This window comes from Heliangelus exortis, chromosome Z, assembly GCF_036169615.1.
Source record: "Heliangelus exortis chromosome Z, bHelExo1.hap1, whole genome shotgun sequence".
NCBI classification, from domain to species: Eukaryota; Metazoa; Chordata; class Aves; order Apodiformes; family Trochilidae; genus Heliangelus; species Heliangelus exortis.
This window is the reverse complement of record NC_092454.1, coordinates 10,949,855-10,967,743: the sequence shown is the minus strand read 5'-3', so window position 1 is coordinate 10,967,743 and position 17,889 is coordinate 10,949,855. Positions and strand designations below refer to the sequence as shown.

The following is a 17,889-nucleotide window of genomic DNA, read 5'->3' as shown; positions in this document are numbered from 1 at the left end:
ATGGGATGGAGCCCAATCCACCCCTACCTCTGTCTGAGCAGAGGCTGGATGAGGAGCCCAGGTACCTGTGGTCAGCAAAGGTCTCCGAGTTCTCTCTGTTGAGGGTTCCTGCTGTGGCAAACATGATGGTGGTGTCAAGGTCAGCAATGATGCCGGAGACAGCGCTGGCTGCGGTGATGCAGGCTTGTGTCCCACGGTTCCCAGCCTGGAGAGCTGCCAGCACATGAGACACCTGTGGGGTACAAGTAAGGTGACTGGGGGATCAGAGCAGGTTCAGACAACCCCCGCTGCATGCACCTTCTCCAACACCTCTCAAGACAGAGCTGCTCCATCCCAAGGAGAGGAACTGAGAATTGTGTGGTCTGGTCAGCCCTTCTTAGCTTCCAGTTATTTGTTTTTATCTTGTACCTATCACATTTGGGGATCCAGGAGACAGCGGACTGTAGCAGTTTCCAGATAAAAATGGTTCATATGATGGGCATCAGAACATCACAATTCATTTCTTCTTTATCAGCTAAACTCAATTTTTGTACTTGAGCAAGCACTCATAGAAGAATGAGTTTCCTGATGGAAAGAAATCTTGGAAAGGAAGGACTTGCAGGAGGCCTTGAGCATTCAGACATGTGCCAGGCACAATGAACAAGTGTTTGTTTTGCTTTTGTGATTTTGCCTACAAGTACTGCAGCTCTACCCCTACCAAGCAGAGTTTTTTATCCATGTTTTCATCAGTTACTCAGAAGTGTACTCTTCAGAAAGCTTTCCACTATACCAGCAAAAGGTGAGGGGGAGATCAACCACCCAGCATGAACAGCAAGCTTGAGATGGATGGAGATGCTTCAAACACTATGACCACCACTTCAAGAGCTGATTTGGGCTGCCACCGGCATGTAAATCAGTCCCCCCTGGCAGGTCATCATTGGCACTATAGCAGGCATCACCTGGAGATAACACTCACCCACCATAGCACCAGCAGCTGTTGTGGTGCCTGGAGAGGGGAGTCCATTCTCCACCCTGTCAGCTGGGCAGAGTGAGCTGAGAAAAGCAGCAGAGCCCAAGAGAACTCCAGGAGAACCTAGCATGATGGCTCCCAGAGCACACAGCTCAATACAGCATCCCTCCCACCTCACCACACCGTTTTTCCCCTCTCTGGACCACTTACCTTCTCAGAAACCTTGCGTGCACTCTCTATCAGCTCCTTCTTGGTGTAGGCATCGCTGGGGCTGCACTGCAGGGCTCCAGCCTTGGTGACCAGGGCAGCACAGCCATGACCCAGCTCCTGCACCCGGCGCTTGATGTGGGAGCCAATCTGGAGGAGAACGTGTGTGAAAGAGCCTCCATCCACCATATCCACTGGGAAAGACCAGCCACCTCCACCCAACTCCTCCTTCCCAGTCCTTCCTCTCAAAGGAATGGCAGCTTTACTCCACATTTCCACACCATGTTGCAGGAGACGTGTGGATGCTGCTTCTCCCCCAGCTTGGACAGGAGGTTTCAGTGCCCCACCTCTCCTCTCCCACACTCTTGCAGACCCTGCTTTGCCCCACAGCCCACTTCAGCACTCAACCCTCCTCGTGCTCGTACCTCCTCATTCTCGGCGGTGAGGGCGGCCAGCTTGGCCTCCTGTGCCAGCTGCCCGTAGTCATTAGTGAGCTGGTTGGCCAGTATGCCCAGCTCGTCTGGGTTGGTGGTGGATTTGGTGACCTGCAGGTGGAAGAAAAACAGGAGTTGGAGGGGCCCTATGCTGGGATGGGCAAGCAAGGAGCGTGTGGTCTCCCTGCCTGGGTGGCAGGCAGCGCTTCCTGCAGTGACAGGTTTGCATGCACCCACCATCTCCTGCACAGTCACTGCAATGGCCTTGGCTGTCTTCACCATCGTGGTCTGGTAGTCAACAAAGCTCCCCTCTGGCTCACCCATTGGCCCCTCGTCCAGCTGCAAGAGACCACCAGGAGACTCTGAATCCAGGTCCAGTCCAAAGACCTTAAAGGTTATGACCCTGACTCTTCCTCTCCCACATTCCCAGCCCTGGCCAGGTCCCCTCACCTGATTAATGGCCTGGGTGATGGAATCCACCATTCCCCCCACAACACCTGCAGCACTGGCTGCCTCGTTCAGGGTGGTGGTCAGGTCTTCCACTGCTTCCTTCATCATCTGCACAGCTTCCTCCAGAGCCTCCTGGGTGTGGGCAGCTTGCTGCAAGGATGACACCAAGTGAGGGAAAGTGGTTGGCATCCCAACAGGGATGCTGCACAGGGATGCTCCAGGGATGCTGGGCTTCTGTGCCCAGCACATGTGTGTGCCCCACGCAGCACCCACACACGAAAGGGGAACATGCCACTGACATGTGCCACCTCCTGCTCACCTTGGGGTTTCCACCAGCCTCCTTGGCTGTGTACAGCATCTGTAAGGCAGACTCGGCCAGTGTTTTGGTCTGGTCCAGGAGGTTCATCTGCTGCTGGTGGTTGGGTGTTTTGGAGGCAGCTCCAACAGCTGCCATAATGAGAGGCTCAAAGTACTGAGCCATTTGGGACACCTAGGGAAGAGCAACATCAGTGCTGGCAGCCTGAAGCCCCAGCTGCCTTGTGTCTTTCCTTTCATTACAAGCTCCTCTACATCCATTGAGAGCCTTGTCAGCAGCTCCCCATCCCCATGTTACCTTGTGCCCCAGCTGCGAGGCCTCTGCCCTTGCTGCACTGGCCACGGGCTCAATCAGGTTGCTAATCTCCTGAACAGCTGTGATCATCTGGTTGTGCAAAGCCTGTTGCAAAAAGAGAGCACTGCGTGAGGCTGCACCAGGGTTGGGAAGTGGCTGCACCACATGCTGCTGGGAGCCAGGGAGGAAAGACACCCGCCCCTGTCAAGTCTTGCTGCAGTGCCTCCCAGACCTACCTCCTGGGAGATATCTTCTCGGGGGGCAAGCTGCTGGCTGATGGCAGCAAGAGAGGCCTGGTCCACCTCCCGCATGCATCTGTTCAGGACATCAATGGCTTCATCACACTCCCGCTGTCCCGGAGCTTTGTCCCTGCATGACAGAGGAATCAGTGGCTTGCTAGCAGGTGCTATGCCACCCCTTTGCCCCAACCTTGGCTGGTGCCAGTGAGGAACAGGACCTCTCCTCCAGGGCTTTTTGGGCAACCCAGTATCATAGAGGCCAAGCATGCCAGCATGTGTTCCCATCACCTCATGCCAGGCCTGGAGGAGCAGCTCTGGTGCAAGAGAAGGACAGCATCTTCTGTCCCACCCCCTGCCTCTCTCCCTCAGCAGTGGCCAAGGAGAAGATGAGCTAAAACATCCTCGGAGATGTTCACTCAGAGCAGAGGTACCTGCCAGCAATGATGGGGTGAGGGCCAAGGGTTAGGACCCATCTCACCTCATGTTTGTGATCAGCTTCTTGATGGAGTCTGAGACAGTGCGAGAGTGGCCAGCCAGCACTGACCACTGCGGGGGGTCCTTGGGGTTGACAGCCAGAGAGCGGGCAGTCTGGATGAGGCCAGCAGAGCTCTCCAGCATGGTCTTGGCTGAGGTGACGATGGGTTCCATGGCTCTGCGCCCCTGTGCAAGGCCACAGAATGGCAGGGGTTGGAAGGGATCTCTGGAGATCACTTAGTCTGATCTCCCTGCTAAAGCAGGTTCACCTAGATCAGGTTGCACAGGACTGCATCCAAGCAGGATCTGAGTATCTCCAGAGAAGGAGACTACACAAACTCTCCTAGGTAGCCTGTTCCAGTGGTCTGTCACCTCCAAAGTAAAGATGTTTTTGCCCATATTAAGATGGAACTGCCTGTGTTCCAGTTTGTGCCCACTGTCCTGTTGCTAGGGACCACTGAGAAGGTGCTTTTGCCATCATTTTGACACCTGATCTTTAGATCATTTTTGGGCACTCATTTATGAGCATTGGTAAGATCCCCTCTGTCTTCTCCAGGCTAGACAGACCCAAGTCTCCCAGCCTTTTCTAAGACATAGAATCGTAGAATCATAGAATTGGCTGGGTTGGAAGGGACCTCAGAGATCATCAAGTCCAACCCTTGATCCACTACCGCTGCAGTTACCAGACCATGGCACTGAGTGCCACATCCAGTCTCTTCTTAAATATCTCCAGGGATGGAGAATCCACCACTTCCCAGGGCAGCCCATTCCAATTCTTGATCACTCTCTCAGTAAAGAAATTCTTTCTAAGATGCTCCAATAGTCCCCTGACCATCTTGTAGTGCTCTGCTTGACTTTGAAGCAGCTTTTCTTGTACTGGCGAGCCCAGAACCGGACACAGTACAATACAGGTGGCCTCACCAGGGCAGAGAAGAAGGGGAGGAGAACCTCCCTGGACCTGCTGGTCATACTCTTCTTAATGCACCACAGAAGCCACTGGCTTTCTTCACCACAAGAGCACATTACTGATTCAGTTAACTTGCTGTCCTCCAGGACTACCAGGTCCTTCTACAAAGAGCTCCTTTCCAGTAGGTGAACCCCTAACCTGTACTGGTGGATAGGGTTGTTCCTCCCTAGGTGCAGGACCCTGCACTTGCCTTTAGATTCCTAATGATGGATTGGTGGGTGATATGTGTGAGAGACAGTGCCTGGGAAGTTACTCCCCCTTCCATGGACCCTCACCTCAGAGCAGCCCTTCAAAGCCCAAGGCTGCCACCACCTTCCCATCACACCCTCCCAAGGCACCAGCCCCACACTTGAGCACCAGCCCAAGATCAAGCAAGAGGAAGCACAGCTCCTCCTTGCCCTTCCTCAGCACCCATCATCCTCCTGGCCCCACCTCTGGGCTGATCTGGGCAGGAACGGTGGCAAACTCCGGGTTGGAGGCAAAGGCTGTCAGGTTATCCACCGCCTCTATCAGAGGGGCAGTGGCGGTGCGGCACCGCTCCCGGTTCTCGTCGTTGAATTCGCCATCCAGGGCCTGGTGCGGAGAGACCAGAACAGTTATCCAAACCTGACCATGTCCCATATCCCATCCCCACCACAACACCCGGGTGAGGAGACGGCACCTTGATGGTCTTCACCAGGTTGGCTGTGCTGTTGGCCACCTCCTTGGCTGACTGGACAAACTGGCGCTTGGCCACGGGGTTGGCGGTGCGGGAGGAGGCCAGACGGCACGTGTTGCAGAGGGCTGAGGTGTGCTTTGCTACGATGGTGGCTGCTGACAGCACCTGCAAGGGAAGAGCAGGGTGAGGCAGGATCCCCCATGATGTCCCATCCCTGCAGCTCTCCCTTCCTGACAGCCCCACGTCAGGCACCGGTGAGCAGAGAAGTTTCTCCTGGGGCTCAGAAAGGATTGCTAAGGTCCTGCATACCCACACCATCCCCCATCTGGACAGTCACCATTGCACCAAAGCTGCCAACTGTTTCCCAGGACAGCTGATGAGATACAAGCCATAATCTTGGCCAGGTCTTTATATGCAACTCCTCCAACTAGCTTCACATTCCATTTTGTGCAATAAAATGCTTGCAATGGTGCCCCTGCTTATACTCACCTGGGACTGGGTGCAGGCAGGGTCCACCAGGTTCTGGCAGGCCATCTGGATAGCTTGGTTAGCTCTGGCAAACTGAGTGGGATCTACCAAGCCCTGCTGTCCAGCCTGGCTGTTGGGGTCTGAGACACCCACAAGGTAGGCAGCCTGGGAGGAGAGAGGTAGTGAGAGCTCATGCACAGAGAAGGCACAGGCTGCAGAGGCGTCTGGCAGCTCTGTACCATAGGACCAGGCTTGAAGGGGTAGGGGAGAGGTGCATATGGAAACTGTGCACCAGGGGTGATGCTGAGGGCTGGGAGCAAGCATGTCTCACCTGGGCAGCTGCCTCTGTCAGCCCGCAGAGAGCTTTGGAGGCGGCACTGATGGAGTCACCAAACTCAGGCAGTTTGCTGTTCTTGGCATTCTGGGAGATGCCAGCTATGGATTCACCCAGCACCTGCAGGACACACCATGCACCCGTTGGAGGCCACATCCCGGGCTCGAAGGTCACTGTGCTTCATCAGTGGTGGAGGAACCACCTATTCCTTTGCCCCCCTACATCCTTCCCAAACTTCCCTGTCCCCCCACAAACCTCCACCTCCAGCTCAGGGCTCACCTTGGAGTTCTCCATGACACTGTCAAGGCAGTTGAAGTACGACATGTCATTAACAGTCTGGGTGGGGTTCTCCAACAGCTCCTTCACTGTCTGTAGGGACACAGGGCATCACACTCAAGGGAAGGGCCCATGCCCTCCAACTGCACCCTCTCTGTGCTCCCCCCAGCCCCTTGCAGTGGGGTGCAGCTTCCCCCCTCCCCAGCACCCAGCCACCTCAGCCCTTTAACAGAGGACATGCAGCTTCTCACCTCCAGCTCCCGCAAGGCATTGTCACACTCCTTCTGGCCTGGTGCCTGCTGGGTGCACATGGTGATCAGCTGGTTAATGCTGTCAGTCACTGCCCTGATGATGGACAAGGAGAGAGAAACCCACAGATCAACACCAGCTACACCACCCGGACCCAGTGCTACAGCAAACAGCTCACAGGGAGTGACTGTCCCTACCGTGCTGCTGCTGCCAGCTGATTCTTGAGGTTGGGGGCTGCAGGGTCAGCCGAGAGCGCCTTTGCAGCCAGCAACAGCTTGCTGGAGGACATGGAGATGCTCTTCAGGTTGGACACCACTTGTGCCTGGTCTTCCTTATTCTGAGAGGAGACAAGAAGAGTTACACGGAGCAGGTTTCCAAGCTCCACACCCACCCTAGGTTTTCTCCAATGGTTTTCAAGCTGAGCCGGTTCCCTTCATCTAACTCGACTGCCAAGAGCAAGGGTATGGCAGCAACTTTTGCTGAACAGCCCCAAGCCACTTCCTCCCTGCTGCTGCTGTTTTGCACAGCCTCAGATTCCATCTTACCAGCTGTCAGCCACAGCCACCCTCATCACCACTGCCTGGCCTCCCCACCTGCCGTCAGCTGCCCACCCAGGCACCCCAAACCTGTCGTGGTACAACCCAGGAACCCCTAACAGGTGGCTGCTCACCGGGGACTGGCTGGCCATCTCCACTCCTGCCTGCAAGAACTCATTGAAGTCCTGCCCAAATTTGCCAGAAGACTTGGCCAGGTCTTGAGGGGTGCCACGCGATGCCTGCACCAGCTCATTGGCAGACTGGTTGAGCCCTGCAGCCGCCTGGTTCAGCTGGCTCTGCGCCTCCTGGAAGCTCTTGGTGCTGGGAGGGAACTGGGGGGAGGGAGAAGGATTAGGAGTGGCAGTGTGGGAAGACAAGGGATGAAGGTCTGGCACATGCTTGGGGATACGCCTCTGAGGAAAGCAGTGTGGATAGACCAGCTTGCATCCTTACAAAGACTTCCACCTTCTCCTCCCACCCCTCCTCAGCTCACCGAATCTGCAAGCAGCCTCTTGCTGGCCTCTCCCACCACACGGATGGCAGCATCCACATCCCTCTGTCCTGGCAGGCAGTTGACGCAGCGGCTCAGGGCCTGTGACACCGCCTTGGCCACCTGTGGAGAAGCAAAGCATGGTCACAGTCCCCCAGGTTAGACCCATGTCGCCCTTCCTGTGGGCTGGCAAGGGGCACCAGGGTCCCTGCTCTCCCTACCTGGGCCAGGCGTTGCTGGCTTTCGGGGTCCCCGGGTTTGGCCACTGCTTTCCTCGCCTCCTCGATGAGGTTGTTGGCTTTATCCATGACATCACTGGCACAATCCAGCATGGCACTCTGTGCCTGCGGGTCAGGGGTGCTGGCAGCCACCCCCCGGGCAGCCTGGCTAAGTGAACGCAGGGCCTGGGCCACCTCTCGGGCAGCAATCCCTGAGAGGATGGAGGAGTCAGTAGTCACCGGCACAGCCCCCTTTCCCCTCTCCCAGCCCCAGCTCAGAGGTCTGTACCTGTGTAGTTCTCGTTGCCCTGGGCCACCTCCCCCAGAAGGTGAGCGATGGCGGAGCTGACGGCTTTTGTGCTGTTCCCCAGGTCCTGGGCACACTTCTCCATCTGCGAGGGGATGAGTGGAGACATGCTGGATGAGTGGCGAGTGCTGGAGCTCCAGTCTCTGAACCCTGTGGCTCCCCAACCCCAGTGCCCAACCCACACTGCCCCATGCTGCCCTTCCCTGCATCCTCACCGTCTCTCCTGGCAGAGGTTTGAGCTTGCCCTCACGGGCAGCTGCCTTGGCTTCCTGCAAGTCCCTCTCCAGGCTCTGCACCAGACCCAGAGCAGAGTCTATCTCCAGGGGTCCACACGCCTCCTGAGCCTGGGGCGGGGAGAAGGAAAGGTAAGCAAGATGACTGCTAAGCCCACCCTGCTGGGGCAGAGAGAATGACATGCTACTGTCCCATCCCTGGGTGTGCATAGCTGGTGTCCTGGTGTGGGACAGGACCCAATCTTCTCACCTTCTGGGCAGCCGTGCGGAGCTCAGCCAGAGCTGCAGCCAAGTTCTTGGCACACTGGCTGAGTTGCATTGCAGAGGCTTGGTCCGAGATGGTGGGGACAGTGGCCTTGGCTGCAGCTACCATCTTCCCACCAGGCTGCCAGGCCAAAAGAAAAAGATGTGAGAAAGGGACAAACATACAGCATTTCTCTGCTGCCCATGTGCATCAGGTTTCCTGGCATCTTAGGAGAGCCTGGCACAGTTACATGAAAGCTGTAATGCCAGAGCCAGAGTGGGAGGTTCTGGGAGGTGCAGGTACCTGCAAGAAGTTCTGGCTGGCAGCAATGAGAGCCAGCTGGGCACTGGGGCTGTCTGGCTGGGACTGGCTTCCTCGTACACCCTGCACCAGCATCGGGATCTGGTCTGCCACCACCTGCCAGAGAGGAAGGTCACTGGAGAGGCTTGGCCAGGAGGATACAGATCAAAAGGACAAAAGACCAAAAGACTGGCTCTCAGGGGACCTGCATGAAGACGTCAAAGTCTTGCCTGCCCACAGCAGCAGAGCACAGAGCCCTGGTGCAGCTGGTGGGGCAAGGTATGGAAAGAAGGAGCACAGGAGATGCCAGTATGATGTGGGGTCTTACCTTGCAGCTCTGCACCAGCTGCTGCTGGGCAGCAGGGTTCTTGTTGGAGGAGGCAGCGTGCTGCGCAGCGGCGATGGTCTGGGTGGCAGAGGCGGCTGCCTGTTTGGCTGCGTGCTGGCAGGGGGAGACAGGGGTTAGCACCCAAGCCCCAAACCACACACCAGGGCACAGCTCCCCCTAAACATCTCCTCCCATGCTTGTGGCCCCCCTGGAGCACTCCCAGCACCCTTGGTGCCTGGCATCCCAAAGGGACATGGGTGTACATGAGGGAAGATGCATACAGGGAAGTATCTGAGGGATGCAGCACAGACACGGTGCATGACAAGGACTTTATCCCCCTGAAAAGTGCAAGGGGTTGGGTGCTGCCCACCCAGGTCTCACTCAGTGACAGTGCCTCGTTACCCTCTGCAGCCCCCTTGTCTGGCATCTCACCTCCAGCTTGTGTACGAGCTTCTTCTTGATGGCATTCTGGGCCGCAGCATTGGTGGCCATGCGGAGCCCTTCTGCTGCCTCACGCAGTCGCTGCTGCTGCTCCTCACTGTCTGGGTGGGCTGCAGCTCCCTGGAAAAAAAAATCCCACCATGCATGGGTCACTGGGACGCTTGTCCTGAAGCAGCAGCTGTGCTCTGGTTGGACACTGAGGAGGACCCCCAGGCAGCTTGGTGCTGGGGAGGTGCCCAGAGCCTTTCTGGGAGAGGTCAGCAGCAGAGGAGGAAAGAGCTGCCACCCACAACTCCAGAAGGAGCCCCACTCCATTGCACAGGCCCTCACCTCTGTGCAGGATCTTGCTCTGGGACTCAGAATCACAGAATGTTAGGGGTTAGAAGGGACTCTGGAGATAACATAGTCCAATACCCCTGCCAGAGCAGGTTCCCCTGGAGCAGGTAAACAGGACAGCATCCAAGCAGATTTTTAGTATCTCCAGAGAAGGAGACTCCACAGTCTCTTGGTAGTCTGTTAGCCACTCATAAATCAACAGCATAAGATGGGGATGGGGGCCAAAGTCAGCATCCATCCTCCCCCATGCCACTGACCTTTGCAGCCTCCACCATCTTGGCAGTGGCATCAGCCAGGATTTTGGCTGCGCTCAGCAGCTTGCGAGAGTTCTCCAGGTCTGTCTCTCCCTCTGCATCGGCTTTGATGGCATTGACAAGGTCAGAGGTGGCCTGAGCCAGAATACGAGCCTGTCGCACCATTTCCCCTAGGACACGAAGGAAGGATGGCCTGTTAGTGAGTCCCATGGGCTCCCTGACACCACCCCATCCACCATGCTGCTGTACCCCAGGGTCCCATCAGCTGCTCTCACCAGCATCACCCATAGAGCTGAATATGTTCTCAGTGACGTTGAGGATGGTGTCGGTGGCCTGGTCATAGCGCCCGATGGGCTGCCCACCCAAGGCATGCTGCTTGATGTGCTGCAGCAGGTCATTCAGGGCCTGGGTGACAGCTGTGGCTGCCACCCCCACCTGCTTCAGGAGCTGGTCATCACTGGTGGCCGCCTTGGAGGCCTCCACGCAGCCCTCTGCCGACTTGGCCACCAATTTGCCAGCCTCGATCAGCTGCTCCTGGCAGACTGGGGAGCTGATTGTGGGAGCCACTACCTGGAGGGGAGGAGAAAGGCTTGGGCAGCAAGTGTGGTGACCTCCTTGCAGGAGATGTGCAGGGAAAGGTGTCCCCCACTCCTGCTCCTCCAATGAAGACATTCAGTGCTTGGGGCACAGTAGCAGTGTCCCCACCCAGAGCCAGCCCACCCCTTTGGTGCCAAGCTCCTACCATCCCCCTTGCATGGTCCTAGGACCCCCACTGAGGAGATGCCACCAGTCAGGTGATACTCATAGCTGTGTCGAGGAGAGGGTTAACCATGCTGCTTACCTTGGTGCAGGCCACCAGCTGGGAGGTGGAGAGGGCACACTGAGTGGCTGCAGCGATCACCTGAGTCTGCAGGGCAGAGTCCTCCGTCTTCTGAGCCACATTCTTGGCTTTGAGCACCAGCGCGGCAGCAGCGCTGGCCACGGCCTTTGCCAGCTGCATGAGCATGTCCTGGGAGGGGGATGGAGAGGGTCAGCCTCGGAGCTATGGTGGCAGGAGCATGCTCGTGAAATATTCAGTGGGGAAACATGAGCCTTTCAGGTGGCCTTTCATCCGCTCTGGCCCAGCACTGAACACCTAGAGTGGCTGGCAACACCTTGACCCCATCAGTACCGGGTACTACAGCCCATGGTGAGGCTGTAATTTGCCATCAGCCGCAGCCTGCACCACCATGAACATTGCCTGGAGTAGCCTGGGCAATGTTCAGCATCACCCCAACACCCATGACCTGGTCACTGCACACTCCCCTGCCAACAACCTGTGCCAAGTCCTTGCTTGTACCACAGTGACAACCTGCTGCAAGGCACCACTGGCACTGCAAATGGCAAAAAAAACCAGCAAACCCCTCCAGCCAAATAGCAGTGTGCTGGGCTTGGGTAGGAAAGAGTCAATTTTCTTCACAGTAACCAGTAGGTGGCTATGTTTTGGACTCATGCTGATAATACAGAGATGTTTTCATTATTGCTGAGCACTGCTTAAGGAGAACCAACGCCTCGTTGAGGGGAAAGCTGCTGTAAAACATCTTTGTTGGGAGAAGTGGGTAGTGGAATTAAGTACAGCCTCAGCAGTTCTGCTAATGACATTGAGCTGTGTGGAGTGGCTGACACACCAGGGGGGGGACACTACCCAGCGTGACCCTGACAGTCTGGATAAGTGGGCCTGTAAAAACCACACAAAGTTCAACAAGACCAAGCACAAGGTCCTGCAAGTAGGTCAGGGCAATCCCAAGCACAAATACAGACTGGGTGGAGAATGCCTGGAGAGTAATCTTGAGGAGAATTTCAGGGCATAGGTAGACAAGCAGCTCATTGTAGGCCAGCAATGTAAGCTTGCAGAACAGAAAGCCAACTGTATCCTGGGCTGCATCAAAAGCAGCACGGCCAGCAGACCAAGGGAGGTGATTCTGACCCTCTACTCTGCTCTGCTGAGACCCCATCTGGAGTGCTGTGTCTAACTCTGGGGCCCCCAACACAAGAAGGTAATGGAACTGTTGGAGCAAATCCAGAGGAGGGCCATGAAGATCATCAGCTACACAGAGAGAGACAGGGTTGTTCAGCCTGGAAAAGAAAAGGGTCCATGAAGACCTCATAGCAGCTTTTCAGTACCTAAAGGTGCTACAGGAAAGCTGAGAAGGGACTATACAAGGACATGGAGTGATAGGATGGGGAGTAATGGTTTTACACGGGAAGAGGGGAGATTTAGATTTAAGGAAGAAATTTTTCACAGTGAGGGTGGCGAGACACTGGCCCTGGCTGCACAGGGAAGCTGTGGCTGCCCCATCCCTCAAAGTGTCCAAGGCCAGGTTGGATGAGCTTTTGAGCAACTTGGACTGCTAGGACATGACCCTGACCATGGCAGTGGGGGTTAAAACTAGATGATCTTTAAGGTCCCTTCCAACCCCAAACATTCTGTGATTATGAATCATTCTGTGATTCACCACCCTACCAGCACATAGGCTGGGGGTACACAAAAAGCTGTGATGGGACAGCTAGGATAGGTGATGGGAACTGGCCCATGGAATATTCTAAGACATCATGCTCAGCATTTAAAGCTGAGGGAAGAATAAGGAAAAGTTAGTAATTTTTAACATATTTATTGATGATATGGATGAGGGGACAGAATGAATCTGTGTAAGTTTGCAGATGACACTAAGCTGGATGGAAGTGTCAATCTGCAGGGAGGTTCTGCAGAGGGATCCAGACAGGCTTGATTGATGGGCCAAGGCCAATAGTATGAGCTTCACCAAGGCCAAATGCTGGGTCCTGCACTTGGGCCACAACAACCCCCAGCAGTGCTACAGGGTTGGGGAGGAGTGCTTGGAGAGCTGCCCAGCAGAGAGGAACCTGGGGGTATTGACTGACAGCAGCTGAACATGAGCCAGCAGTGTGCCCAGGTGGCCAAGAAGGCAAAGGGCACCCTGGCCTGGATCAGGAACAGAGTGAACATCAGGACTAGGGAGGTGATCTTACCCTTCCACTCAGCCTTGGTGAGGCTGCACCTCGAGTACTGTGTGCAGTTTTGGGCACTGCAGCATAGGAAGGACATTGAGGTGTTGGAGAGGGTGCAGAGAAGGGCAACTGACTGGGGGTCTGGAGAACAGGTCTGATGAGGAGAGGCTGAAGGAGCTGGGGTTTTCAGCCTGGAGGAGCCTCAGGGTAGACCTTATTGCTCTCTACACCTAGAGGCTGTATGAGGCAAGTGTTGGCCTCTTTTCCCCACTGACTAGCAGCAGAACAAGAGACAGTGGGGCTCAAGTTCTGCCAGAGGAGGTTCAGGTTGGATATGAGGAAAAGATTATTCACTGCAAGAGTGGTGAAGCATTGGAACAGGTTGCCTGGGGAGGTGGTGGAGTTGCTGTCCTTGAGGGCATTCAAAAAACAGGGAGATGTGGTGCTCTGGGAAATGATTTAGTGGCTACAGTGGTGTAAGGGTGATGGTTGGACTCAATGATCTTGAGGTCATTTCCAACCATGATGATTCTATGATTCTATGTTTGGAGTGGTAGCTCTTGTCTTTCCCAAGTTACATGTGATGGAGCCCTGCATTCCTGGAGATGGCTGAACACCTGCCTGCTGATGGGGCATGGTGAATTCATCCCTTTTCTTGCTTTGCTTATTGGCTGTCTTTATCTCAGCCCACGAGCTTTCTCTCTTTCACACTTCAGCTTCTCTCCCCTGTCCCACAAGAGGGGAGAGAGCAAGTGGCTGTGTGAGGCTCAGGCTGGGGTTAAACCATGACCCAGCAACAAGCCTCCTGTGGCCATGCCAGCATGCAACAGCAGCACCCATCACACGGCAAACAGCTTCCTGGCAGGGCACCAGACCTGATGTCCTACCACAGACACCAGGATTAGCTCCTGCACCATGGTGCTCCTAAGAATTGGCAGCCCAGGGGCTAAACAGCAAATGCTCAGGGCAAAGACCTCAGTAAGCAAGGAAACGCTCCCCGCCCACTGCACCTGCAATCCCCCTGACATGTGCCTGCGAGCAGCCCCGCACACCACAACACCTAAGCCACCAGCCACCAAGTCAAAAATGTCACGGCACCCCCTCGCCTCCTGAAAGCCAAGACTTGTCCCATTGCCACCCACCACCTTTCCAGACAGGAAGAGAGACCAGAGAGCACATGCACCCAACTCCAGAGTCCCCAGACTGCAGCACTCGAACCCCAGGAGGGAAGTAGATACACTCGGGTCTGGCAGCTGTGGGGCAGAGCATCCCACTGCAACTGTGAAAATTGTCTTCTGGGTCCTAAATCTGCCCCTTATGGCTGCCTTGTCCTGGAACTGCTGCCTCGTTGTGCCTGGCCCCCTGATCTAGTGCTTGAATTTCTGCTCCCCTTGGCTTTTCTGCTCACGTGGAGGCTGTGTGGCTGCTGTGAACAGAAAACCCTTCCTTCTGGAGTCTAGAGTATGGCACAGTGTGCCACCTCCCTTCTGCTGGCAGGAAGCAGTTGTGGGAAAGCAAGCCAGATGGAGGTGAACTCAGCCAATGCAAACCACCCCGTGTCTCCAACAGGGGCAGGCAGCTCCTACAGGCAGGCAGCAGCTGGCAGGAGCCAAGGTGCCTGAGTGGGAGGACTCCCAGGGCAATGACCCGAGTGCATGGACTTCTGAGAGACAATCACCAGGAAAAGCAGATTTTTGAGAAGAGCCCTTTTCCAAGGAGTTTAGCTGATGGTCCCCAGAAGAGGACCCCTTAACACCAGAGAGGGCAAGGACCACCAAGCCACGCCTACAGCCCCCTTTTACCGTCTTTGGGTCAGAGGCAGGCAGGATCCAAGCACGCCGGCTTTCTGGGATCTACACAAGAATCCACAAGATAAGAGGTGTTACGTCACAGCAGCTCTAGGGACTGAGATGGGCCATGGCCTGTTGCCTCCCTCAGCAAAGTTACTGCCAGGCACTGGCCAAGCCTTGGCCCAGAGCCTTCCTGCTGATTCTGTGTGAAGGCGAATGGTTTTAGGGGGCAGCTGTCCCTGGGTGACACTGGAAGCACTCACCTGGAACCGGGGGTCGGTGTCACTCTCCCCAATCTGCTGCAGCAGCTCCCCACTGGTTTGGCCCACCAGGCCAGCAGCCTGCAGGAGATTCTGGCGAGGCTACGAGGAAAAAAGAAAGTATAAACAACGCTGAGCTAATGAATATGCCTGAAAAATTCCCCCAATGGTTCCCTGTAGCTACCAGCACAACGGAGCACCTCTCCTCAGGGGATAGGCTAAGAAATTTGGGGTTGCTCACCCTGGAGAAGAGAAGGCTCCAAGAAGACCTTATAGCAGCCTTCCAGTAACTGAAGAGGCTGTGGGAAAGCTGGGGAGGGACTTCTTATAAGGGTGTGTGGTGACAGGTCAAGGGGTAAAGGGGTTTTAAGCTGGAAGCGGGTGGACTTAGGTCAGACATTAGGAAGAAGTTAGAGTGGTGAGACACCGACACAGGTTGGCCACAGAAGTTATGGATGCCTCATCCCTTTTAAAGACCCTCCCAAGCAGAACTATCCTATGATTCAGTGATTGCACCCTCCTGCTCCTCACCTCAGCACTGGCAGGCTGTGCTGTTTTCAGCAGGTCTGAGACAGCGCTTGCCAGGTTCTTGGCTGCCTGCAGAAGCTGCCGCCCATTCCCTCCTTCATCCTCCATCAGTGCAGCCAGCAGCTTCACACCCTTGGACATCTCAGTCAGGTTGGAAGAGATGGTGGTGACAGCACAGCCCACGGCAGTGTAGTCCGTGTCCGCTGGATCCCCTGCCACAGGGAGATGAGTTGGGATGGGACAGGCTTCAAGTGATGCTCAAAGAGCATCCCTGCACCTGTCCCTGCTGTGGTCCTGTGGGGGAAGGGATGCCTGAACGGTGGTCACATCAGCTGTGTTTGGGGAGGAAAGCCTGGGGAAAGATTGCAGCACCATGCATGCCATGGCTGTGCTCAGGGCTATTACAGGCACCAGACAACACGCTTCTGGTTCAGAGGCTGGCAGGTCAGCCAAGGACTGGCAGGAAGGACTGTGCTGGGCACAGGCACAGGGATGCTGGGGGCATTTAAAGGCAGGGCAAGCTGCAAGGGCACAGCTGGCTCTGCAGGCCCATTACCAGCAGCTGGGGCTGATTTCACTCTAGTTGGAGTATAGCATCTCCTCCTGATGGACAGGAAATATGATCTTCAACCAGACAAGAGAGACCAAGCTTTCTCCAGAGACAGAGCATCTCTCTTCTCCAACCCTCCCCATACCTGCAGTGAGGTTGACCACTGAAGCTGTGCCAGCAGTGATAGCATCCACTTGGGAATGGATCTCATGCTTTGACTCATCCATCTTGTTTTTGCGCCAAGCTTTGGATGCCTGAAACATGGATAACAGGGTCAGCAGATGGTGAGGAGCTGCACCCATGTGCACACAGAGATGCAGGAAAGAGGACACAAGGAAGGAGGAAGAGGTGTGACCATTCAAAACTCTCCAGCCCATCCTGACTAAGCAACATGTCCAAGAATTCTCTCTGCTCCTGCCTCCAGAGCCAAATAGAATCCCCCCTCTCATTGCAGGCAGCAGATGACCCCAGAACCTTCTGACACCTCTCCTGGGAGCACAGCCAATGTCACCCACCCCAGCCAGCAACCTCCAGCTAGGTCCCACCCAGCACTCCCTCTTTCCCTGGCACTCACAGCATCCTGCCCGAGGGGTGGCAAGGTCTCAAAGTCATCCAGTGTGGCCTGGGCTGCATGTACAGCTTGCATGCTGGAGTTGATGGTGCCAGTCAGGGCTTGCTGGGCTGAAGTCTGCAACACAGGGACAGATTAAGGTATGCCACAAGCTTGAAATCCAGGCTCAAATATTCAGCTTACGTGTCCCACTGCAATGTGCTGTTGATCATAAGCACCTAGCAAAAAGGGGGTCTCCCCTCTGCACCCACCACTGGGAAATGCCCCATTCCACCATGGGTACAGCTGAGTCTCACAGTTAACCAGGGAGCTCTCAGGGAGCAGAAGCAGATGAAGTGGGACCCCACAAAGCTTTAACAGCAAGCTCTGCAGCAGGCTGAGTGAGGCCAAAGAAAACAGCCTCCTCATGGCCTTTTCCAAGAGCTTCTCCAGATGCAGAGGACATAGCGCCAGGCACAGGGCCCTGCTGCAAACCACATCACTGGTGGGGCTGCCCAGGTACAGCAGCCTGGGGCAGCTCAACCTGAAGGAGAGGCTGGGGAAATTTCCCCCACTGGCCAGGGCAAACTGCAGGGCCACAGACCCAAATGAAAGGGCCAACACAAGCTCGGTGGGCAACCTTTGGAGTTTCCACCTTATGGTGGACATGAGGAGAGCTTACCAGGGGAGGCATGTGCCCTCGGTGCATCTGGCCACTGGTGACTTGCAGTTGAGGCTGTGGCATTGTGCCCACCTGGAAGTTTTCTGGCCCTCCAGCCCCTGTCCTCATGATGGCTGGCAGGGCCACTGAGCCCAGCTCTGCCTTGCCTACACGGTTAAACTGCTGCTGCACGACAGTCGACCTGAAATGGGGAGAAATACCAGGTCAAGAGATGTCCATGGCCCAGCATCAGGTCCTGCAGGAGCTGAAGAACTGCCAGATCCTCCTCCAGACACACTGTGCCACAGACTCAGCCAGAGCCTGCCCTCCATTCAACTTCTGCTTGGCAGATAACCTGCTCCTCAAGGACTTACTTCTTTGGAGACACAGAGTCTTCCAGCATGGTGGATTCCTCATCCCCCTCCAGTCCAAAGTGGTCTTTGCTCTTCTTCTGCAGGGAGAAAAAGAAACAAAAAAGTGTGAGCCAGCACACACCTCCCAGCCTTCCCCTCCTCCCGCAGCCCAGGCACTGTTCCAAGGCC

The 17,889-nt window shown here is 55.7% G+C and overlaps 1 protein-coding gene across 4 annotated transcripts in view; it reads right to left on the bottom strand.

Moving 5' to 3' along the window:
* Nucleotides 1-17,889, bottom strand: part of TLN1 (talin 1) — a 38,502-nt gene that overhangs the window by 8,748 nt on the left and 11,865 nt on the right. For 2 of the 4 annotated variants that reach the window (XM_071731848.1, XM_071731847.1), the window contains exons 12-46: nucleotides 17,722-17,798; nucleotides 17,369-17,549; nucleotides 16,711-16,824; nucleotides 16,282-16,390; nucleotides 15,590-15,798; nucleotides 15,062-15,160; nucleotides 14,811-14,861; nucleotides 10,844-11,011; nucleotides 10,278-10,572; nucleotides 10,006-10,172; nucleotides 9,404-9,532; nucleotides 8,972-9,085; nucleotides 8,647-8,760; nucleotides 8,350-8,484; nucleotides 8,082-8,210; nucleotides 7,849-7,951; nucleotides 7,563-7,771; nucleotides 7,345-7,464; nucleotides 6,986-7,183; nucleotides 6,513-6,652; nucleotides 6,318-6,411; nucleotides 6,070-6,159; nucleotides 5,788-5,910; nucleotides 5,478-5,621; nucleotides 4,992-5,153; nucleotides 4,763-4,903; nucleotides 3,368-3,549; nucleotides 2,887-3,019; nucleotides 2,654-2,755; nucleotides 2,360-2,530; nucleotides 2,041-2,190; nucleotides 1,828-1,929; nucleotides 1,582-1,701; nucleotides 1,160-1,306; nucleotides 66-232 (exon numbers count right to left, since the gene is read on the bottom strand). In XM_071731848.1, the coding sequence (XP_071587949.1) occupies nucleotides 66-232; nucleotides 1,160-1,306; nucleotides 1,582-1,701; nucleotides 1,828-1,929; nucleotides 2,041-2,190; nucleotides 2,360-2,530; nucleotides 2,654-2,755; nucleotides 2,887-3,019; nucleotides 3,368-3,549; nucleotides 4,763-4,903; nucleotides 4,992-5,153; nucleotides 5,478-5,621; nucleotides 5,788-5,910; nucleotides 6,070-6,159; nucleotides 6,318-6,411; nucleotides 6,513-6,652; nucleotides 6,986-7,183; nucleotides 7,345-7,464; nucleotides 7,563-7,771; nucleotides 7,849-7,951; nucleotides 8,082-8,210; nucleotides 8,350-8,484; nucleotides 8,647-8,760; nucleotides 8,972-9,085; nucleotides 9,404-9,532; nucleotides 10,006-10,172; nucleotides 10,278-10,572; nucleotides 10,844-11,011; nucleotides 14,811-14,861; nucleotides 15,062-15,160; nucleotides 15,590-15,798; nucleotides 16,282-16,390; nucleotides 16,711-16,824; nucleotides 17,369-17,549; nucleotides 17,722-17,798 (4,889 nt within the window). The remainder of the gene's footprint in view (nucleotides 1-65; nucleotides 233-1,159; nucleotides 1,307-1,581; nucleotides 1,702-1,827; nucleotides 1,930-2,040; nucleotides 2,191-2,359; nucleotides 2,531-2,653; nucleotides 2,756-2,886; nucleotides 3,020-3,367; nucleotides 3,550-4,762; nucleotides 4,904-4,991; nucleotides 5,154-5,477; nucleotides 5,622-5,787; nucleotides 5,911-6,069; nucleotides 6,160-6,317; nucleotides 6,412-6,512; nucleotides 6,653-6,985; nucleotides 7,184-7,344; nucleotides 7,465-7,562; nucleotides 7,772-7,848; nucleotides 7,952-8,081; nucleotides 8,211-8,349; nucleotides 8,485-8,646; nucleotides 8,761-8,971; nucleotides 9,086-9,403; nucleotides 9,533-10,005; nucleotides 10,173-10,277; nucleotides 10,573-10,843; nucleotides 11,012-14,810; nucleotides 14,862-15,061; nucleotides 15,161-15,589; nucleotides 15,799-16,281; nucleotides 16,391-16,710; nucleotides 16,825-17,368; nucleotides 17,550-17,721; nucleotides 17,799-17,889) is intronic. The other 2 variants (XM_071731850.1, XM_071731849.1) reach the window with 1 other exon arrangement.